At 44.4% G+C, this 8,259-nt stretch overlaps 1 protein-coding gene across 1 annotated transcript; it reads left to right on the forward strand.

The window, feature by feature from the left end:
- The first annotated feature begins 652 nt into the window (after positions 1 to 652).
- On the forward strand, positions 653 to 1,270 carry LOC123579769 (40S ribosomal protein S8-like). Its single transcript, XM_045443811.1, has one exon. It carries the CDS (start codon positions 653 to 655, stop codon positions 1,268 to 1,270), a length of 618 nt encoding a protein of 205 aa, XP_045299767.1.
- Positions 1,271 to 8,259: the final 6,989 nt, after the last annotated feature.

Below are 8,259 nucleotides of genomic sequence, written 5' to 3' on the forward strand. Positions count from 1 at the left end.
TGGCAGTAGTGATTTCCATTTTTATTCCTTTGGTATCCATAATCTTATGAGAATCAAAAACATATGCTTTGAGATCACTGGACAGCTCCTCCTCCCACATTTTAAAAATGCACAAGGAAGGTTATTGCTCTGGTAGCAAAAATAACAGGAACGCTATGGGAGAAAATTATGAGGACATCGAGGCTGAATGGGAAAGAGGTTCAAAAGGTGCACTCTGGTTTTCATGCTTTTGATTTGCAAGTCATTAAGCTGGAAGAGCCCCTGCCTCCTGCTGACTGCCACTAGGAATGTAATTTTTTCTTCTCTAATAGAGGATTGCTTATTCAATGACTCCAGGTTTTCAATATCGGAGGAGAATAGGGGATCTGGATTTTCCAGTGCTGCCTAAGATGGGGCGCTGGTTACAGGGCTAAGAGTAGATGGACTTCTGGCCTCCCCTTTGTCTGCACGAGGAGGGAGCCCTTGGTGGGGAGGTAGAAGCATCATACAAATTTTGGTCTCAGGAACTTTAGGCTGACATAGAGAAGCCAGTGAAGAGATGAATGCTTTGTGTTCTCTCCTGAGGAAAAATTATTATTAGAAAAAAAAACACTTGAGGAGAGTCAGATATTAAAATGTGATGAAAGGGTGTTTTGTAGCCAGGGTTGAAGCGATGGGCATCTCTTGGGACAACTGGCACAGGAGCTCCAAGACCGGGGGCAGGAGAAAGCTCTACCACAGGAAGCACGAGCTGGGACGCCCCATTGCCAACACTAAGATTGGCCCCCACCGCATACACACAGTTCAAGTTCCGGGAGGCAGTAAGTACTGTGCCTTGAGGCTGGACCTGGGAAACTTTTCCTGGGGCTCCAAGTGTTGTATGCACGAAACAAGGATTGCTGAAGTCGTCCACAATGCATCCAACAACCGACTGGTCCACACCAAGCCCCTGGTGGAGAACTGGATCGTGTTCACTGACAGCACCTGGTACCCACAGTGGTACGGGTCCCCCTGTGCACGGCTCCCGGGCCACAAGAAGGGGACCAAGCTGGTTCCCGAGGAGGAAGGGATTTTAAACAAAAAACATTCAAAGAAAATTCAGGAGAAATATGATGAAAGGAAAAAGAATGCCAAAATCAGCAGTCTTCTGGAGGAGCCGTTCCAGCAGGGCGAGTTCCTTGCACGCATGGCTTCAAGACCAGGCCAGTGTGGCCCAGCAGATGGCTGTGTGCTAGAGGGCAAGGAGCTCGAGCTCCGTCTTAGGAAAATCAAAGCCCAGAAAGGCAAATAAAGCTTCCTTCCTTCTATCTTTGGTCACGTAATGAAGGTGTTTATTGTTCAAAATGAATAAATAAATAAATAAATAAATAAATAAATAAATAAATAAATAAAATGTAACAAAAGGAAGGTGAGAAGAGTGTCAAAGGAAAAGGGGAAGGGCAGATGAGAGGCTCAGTGCCTTCCAGGGGTAAGAGGACAAGGGCCCCAATGGCCTGGTCCCTTGCCCAATGAACTGGGTCATAGTCCAGACTTTGCATCGACACGTTATAGAAAGTTCAGTGGGTGCTCCATCAGCCAAGACCAATGTTTCCAGAAATATGCAATGTCATTCTCTGCCTCCTACCTTGCATTTGCCCTGATTGTCCTCTCTGGGACTTGGGTCTTTGTTCGGTGCACATAGCTGTATACTCCAAGATTCTTCTGTCCATGAACTGGTGATTAGTGAGCACATGTTTTTCCACAGCTTGCTCTTGTATTTCTGTAGCACTTGCTACTTTATATCCTCAATGACAACATTACATTGGCCCTTTCTCCCTTAGTCCATTCAAAAAACTCACTCTTGTTTCAAAATAGACACAAGTGTCTTATTCTCTATGAAATCCTACCTGATCTCCCAAAGCCAAGCTGTTTCTTTTCTCTTTCGAGGCCCCCTGTACCTGGTGGGCACACAACAATTATTGCCCTCATTTTTCTGTATCGCACTCTTTTTGCTGCTTGTCTGGGAGCTCTTCTACATGTAAACTTGAGGGCAGAAACTGCCTTAATTACCCTGACTTTCCCTACATTTCATTATCGATTGCATTTTAACAGGTGCTTAAATAAATGTTTTTGAATGGATGATTGAATGAATGACATTCATTCATCTAGGCCCTTATTGGTCGCAAGGATGAATACAAAATGTACTTCATTTGCAAATAAGCAAATGTAATTAAAACAGAAGTACTGTAAAAATTTTGTTTCTGGCGCCTGGGTGGCTCAGTCAGTTAGGCGTCCGACTCTTGATTTCGGCTCAGGTCATGATCTCATAATTCGTGGGATCGAGCCCCCCCGGTCGGGTTCTGTGCTGACAGTTTGGAGCCTGCTTGGGATTCTTTCTCTCCCTCTCTCTCTGCCTCTCCTCCACTCTCTCTCTCAATCTCTCTCTCAAATAAACATTATTTTTTTTTCATATTATACTTAGTTTTTGCATTCTAAGAATGAAAGGGAGAGCTTACAGCTATGTGGTTAATAGCCGAGTGGAATAATGCAGACTCCCCTTATACTAGAACTCTCCGACCCACATTCCACACTTACCTTGACTTTCTGACATTGACCGTGGATGTTAATCAGATGGTGGAATGATTGTTTCATGACCTTCAGCTCATTTATCTCTGGAAATCAGTACTGACTTTTTGTGGAACAAGACTAAAAATGCTGAGGGAAGGCACCTTCAGCATTGGGGGTATAGTGTCTCATTTGTTTGGGTGGGGAAGGCTTTCAATGACCATGATTCAGGAAGCAGTCTTATGGCCAGCCATCTGTGTAGACTAAGGGGTATAAGGGTCCCACCAGGAACAGATTTCACTGCATCAGGACTTCAGTCTCTGAGGAGATTCATATCCCAGCTCACGATAGCTCAGTCTCCAGAGGCAAGTCAGACTTCCACTCATTTGTGGGTGTCTTCTTCTCCAGGTCCAAGTCCTGCTTGGAACTCCCTTCATGGGGCTTAACGATAGAGCAGGCTTGTGCTTGGTAGACCTGAGTGGACCATGTTAGTAATCAACCAGACTGGAAGCGTGGTAAGTGCAGAGAGCTGGGAGCTAAGGGAATTCAGTGGTGGTCCTGGCCCCAGCCAGTTCCCCATCACTAGCCCCATTATGGGCCTCAGGCAAATTACTTAACCTCTCTGAGCCTCACTCTTCTTTTTGCAACATGTGAGTCAAAGTTGCATTTCTAATTCTCTTCCAGAATACTTATAATACCTAAAATACCAGTCTGCTTAGCTTTTTGTTTTTTGTATCCCTAGGGCCTTTCTGAGAGCCTGGGAAGTAGAAGTGGCTCAGATCCTTGGAGAAGTTGATGGCCCTTTGAGAGGCAGAAGAGCATGATAATGTGTATGACTCCAGCACCAACTGATCTCATTCAAATCCCAGCTCCATCTCTTCCTACCTGTGTAGACCTTGAATAAGTCACTTAAACTGTCTGTGACCCAGTCACCTTTTCCGAGGACACTAATAACCTCAACCTCAGGATGATTATGAAATTTGAAAGTAGTCATGCCTTTGAAGCTCTTGGGGCAGTTCCTGAAGCATATAACCTTTAATCAACATGAGCTACTGTGATGCCACCTCCTAGAGGCCACCGTTTACTCATAGATGTCGAATGATTTTCATGTGTAAGATACTTTGGTAATTTTTATTTAAGCTACTTAGATATCTTTGCCAGTACATGGGCTTATGTGACTTTGTCAATGAACTCCAAAACGTATGGTGCTGGTCCTTCCTACACAAGTCTTTTTTTTTTTTTTTTTTTTTTTGGTAAATTCAAGTTAGTTAACATACAATGTAGTCGTGGTTTCAGGAGTAGAATCTAGTGATTCATCTCTTACATAGAACACCCAGTGCTCATCCCAACAAGTGCCCTCCTCAATGCCCATCACCCATCTAGCTCATCCCCCCACAACACTCCTTCAGCAACCCTCAATTTGTCTCTGTATTTAAGAGTCTCTTATGGTTTGCCTCTCTCTTTATTTTTTATCTTATTTTTCCTTCTCCTATGTTCATATGTTTTGTTTCTCAAATTCCACATATGAATGAAACTTATTTTGCTTAGCATAATATGCTCTAGTTCCATCCATGTTGTTGCAAATGGCAAGATTTCATTACTTTTCTTCTCTGAGTAGTATTACATTGTATGCGTGCGCGCGCGCGCGTGTGTGTGTGTGTGTGTGTGTGTACCACTCATCAGTTGATGTGGGCTCTTTCTATACTTTGGCTACAGCTCTCTTTCTTACATAAGGAATCAAGAGATAAACTTAAAGGCTCATTCTTGTTTTTAAAGTTACATTCTTCTTTTTTATAATAAACTTTTTATTTTGGAATAATTTTAGATTTACAGGCATGTTGCCAAGATAGAGTAGAACATTCTTGTATACCCTTCACTGAGTCTCCCCTGATATGAACATCTTATGTAACCATGGGGCACTTGTCAAAACTAAGAAATTAACGTTACACATTATTGTTGACTAAACTTCAGGCTTTTTTTGTATGCCACCAGTTTTTTCACTGATGTCCGTTTTCTCTTCAGGGTCCCACACTGTACACAGTTTCCCTGTGCCTTTAGTCTCATCCCATCTGGGACAATTTCTCAGTCTTCCTTTGTTTTCTGTGACCTTGGCAGTTTTGAGGAGTACTGATTGAGCACTTTGTAGCCTGTTCCTCACTGTAGGTTAGCCTGATATTTTCCCCACAATTAGATTGGGATTCTGGGTTTTGGCAGAAAACACCCCAGAAGTGAAGTGCCCAGGCTACACTTTAATGAGAAATCTCTATGTTTTTGCTGTCTTTCACTTCTCTTCATGTTCTTTTCCTCTCTTTGAATATCACTTGCCCCCTCCCCCACACCCCCAATAGGGACTTACAGTCTGAGGCAACCAAAGGGTGAGAACTGAGTTGAGCTTTAGAGGGAAATTAGAATTTGGAAGTGAGAAGGCATTTTGCTTGCCTGAGTCTCCATCATATTTGATGAGGATAGGACCTCCCTTACTCCACCCACTGCCCCAATTTGTGGGAACCTGGGAGAGGTTTTGTACTGACACATGGCATAGATTGAGGTTTAGCTTCATTTCAAGGTGCAGGTGTTAACACTTCAGGGATTCCCCTTCTTCTGCCCTTGTTCCTCAGAATTCCCACACCTCCAGCTCTGCACGCTCAAATTGTGCCCTCTCTTTATAACCCAGCTCACTTGTCCCCTCTGTGTCTCCAAAGCCAGGCTGGAATTCAAGGTGGGAATCAGGGTAGATATACAGACTCAAAGGAAGGCACATGTGGCATGGGATTCTGGGAAGAGGCTCAGCACCTGGGCTAATGGTAAGGCCTCTGGGCAGTTGCCCACACTTCATTTCTGGTCTTCAGTGTCAGAAGGATTGTGCAAATGCTCAACCAACCTCAGCCCCATTCTTAGGTTGCATATTATATGGCACTGCTATCCTCACTGCCTCACCAGATGCTATATGGTCATGAAAGAAGATAAGAGAGAGAGAGATTGACTGCACAGCAAAGTTTGAAATACAGGAACTTTCAGGTTGGGATTTTCATGTTTAAAATTTAGGACAGCAGGAGGATTTGGTTTCCAGTCCCAGATCTACCTCTCTTGGAACCTGTATTTACCCAGGGCTGCAGAGGGAGGGAGAGAGAATGAGGATGGAGTTGGCAGGGGTGGGTCTACACCTGCAGTTCCCAAGTGATCGTGGACAGCGAGGCCAACAGGGGTGCTGTCCCTGGCTCTACCACAGTCTTGTGCACAGGGCACAGAATTGCCCTCCCAGCACATAACCTCCCCCTCGCATTGCCCCTTTGGAGCCCCCACTTCCCAGAGCTCAAGCTTGGTTTCAGCCAGTGGCCCCTCTCTTCCTAGGGCTCACACCTGAATCCATGATCCAGGCCTGAGCATCAGTATATAAGATGGACACCATCTGTCCTCCATTTGAAGACCCTCCTCCCAAGAGCAGATCCCCTCTGCAAGCAGTGAGAGCAAAAAAAAAGGACGAGAAAAATCTGAAACCAAAAAGTCACCCAGCCTCCCAATAACTACCATTGCCACAAAATAGAAATCCTTCGGGGCTTGGGTTCCGGCAGGCTCCATCCCATGTCTGACTGCCCTGACTGCCCAGCTCCATGCTTCTCTGACCTGCTTTCCCACCTAGGCAAGTCTTCCTAGCTGGGAAGGGGAAAGCTTTGACATAGATGATCCCCGAATGCATTGCATGAGAATTGATAAATAATTTAAGCTTAATCACAAAATGGTTTTTGAGGAAGACAATGTTCTTGAAGTAATTTAAGCCTAGTGCCTAAAACTCTACATAGAAATACTTCAGGTAATGGTTATTAATCTTCTGAAGTCACATTTCTTCTTTAAAAAAAAATTTTTTTTAATGTTTATTTAGTTTTGAGACACAGAGAGACAGAGCATGAACGGGGGAGGGGCAGAGAGAGATGGAGACACAGAATCGGAAGCAGGCTCCAGGCTCCGAGCCATCAGCCCAGAGCCTGACGCAGGGCTCGAACTCACGGACCGCGAGATCGTGACCTGAGCTGAAGTCGGACGCTTAACCGACTGAGCCACCCAGGCGCCCCAGTCTTCTTTTTGAAGATAGTTGAAAACCAGGGAGGAGGACCCACAAAGATAGTTGGCAGATTTCAAACTCAGTATTTAATTTTCACACGATTTAGGCCACAGTGCTCTGCAGTTTGTAGGTTTGTGAAGGTTAAAACTCATCGGACCCCATGTTTTCTTGAGTCGCAAAATCACGATTGGGGCCTTCACGAAGGACGTCTTCAGCAGCAAATATTTGTTGGGGGAAAAGCCTTGTTTTAAACATAAGAAAGAAAGTGAAACTGATATTCTTTATGCATTTCTTTGAGCTCCAGCCTGGTCTGGCATTCATTTAAACCAAATATTGCCGCTGCTCTGCCTCCGCTGTGGCAGGACAAATCAGAAAGGGCCCAAGAATAATCCATAAACTGCAGGCATTCAGAGCTGCTTGATGTGGATTCAGGCAGAGCATACTGGAGAACATCCCCAAATTATGTGTTCTGTGTTCAAAGAAACCACAGTTTCTCTTCTCTCCCCTCCACCCCCATTTTACCACATGCTATGATGATGGGAGTTTGGGTTTGGAAAGGATCAGTGTCTGGGGTTCAAATCTGGGCTCCTTCGCTTGCTAACTGTGAGATCCTGGATAAGTTTCTTGCTTTCCAAGTCTCAGTTTCCTTATTTATAAAATAAGGCAAATTATTCCCACCTTTCAAAGTCATTGTAAGCAGTGGTGATGGTTTCCATTGAGGAAGCCTGTAGTATAGCTGCTGGAATATGGAAGTTAAGGAAGAGGCGTCCTTTGATTTCTGCCCTGTAGAATTCTACTTTTTCATTGGGCTATGAAGAAACTGAAGAATCTTCTAGAGTTTATCATGAAGAAACTGAAGAACCTAGAGTTTATCATGGAAAATGAGCCCTTGTCCATTCCACTGGCTTAGTCCCACCAATTATGACTAAAGGGCACTGAGAAATTGTATCTTGCCTTTGGTCCTGCAGCTCAGCACATGGGGAGGGGAAAGTAACTTGAGCTGCAGCCTGGTCTGACACACTATAAGGCAGACTGCAGGGGGCACAGTACATTATGTCCACTGAAAAGGTTTCGTCCTCATGGATTTTTCTTTCAGTGCTTCACTTCCACCTGTAAATGCCTTGTGAGATCTCTGCCTTCTATCATTCTGAGGCTTGATGTTCCACACTACTTGCTCTTAGGTCTGGCTCCAAATAAGGGACTCAATGGTCAGGCTTCCACTTAATTTATTCTACCCTCTACTGACTTCAGCAACTCTGTGGCCTCACTGAGAAGCCCAGTCCATTGACTCTGATGTGTTTTCTCTGATCTCACTTTCCTCATGGCCCTTCCTGGCCAAGCTCTGGTTCCTTGACCAGCACATATCCACTCCCTTGCAAAATTCTTACTTCTGTTCCTCCATATCATAGGCTCAATCTGGTTAAACCCAGTTATTTGTTTCCACTGACCTCATACCTGAGCATCTATGATGTGGGGAAAACCCCATCATAACTATGTTGATTGGACTCTCTTTAAATTAGTGACCACAAATTTCAAATTCATACCTTCTCTTATCTCCAGAAATCTCCCAAAAAGCCTCACTTTAAGCTGAGGAACTTGTCTCATGTCACTTAGAAAAAATAGATGTGTTACCGCTCCTATGTGTAGCCACAGTATAGCTGCATACACAACATGTT

This window comes from Leopardus geoffroyi, chromosome A3, assembly GCF_018350155.1.
Source record: "Leopardus geoffroyi isolate Oge1 chromosome A3, O.geoffroyi_Oge1_pat1.0, whole genome shotgun sequence".
In the NCBI taxonomy this organism is placed as follows: domain Eukaryota; kingdom Metazoa; phylum Chordata; class Mammalia; order Carnivora; family Felidae; genus Leopardus; species Leopardus geoffroyi.

Excerpts from the sequence above, each read along its gene's own strand:
- LOC123579769 (XM_045443811.1), top strand. The coding sequence starts at position 653 with ATGGGCATCTCTTGGGACAACTGGCACAGGAGCTCCAAGACCGGGGGC.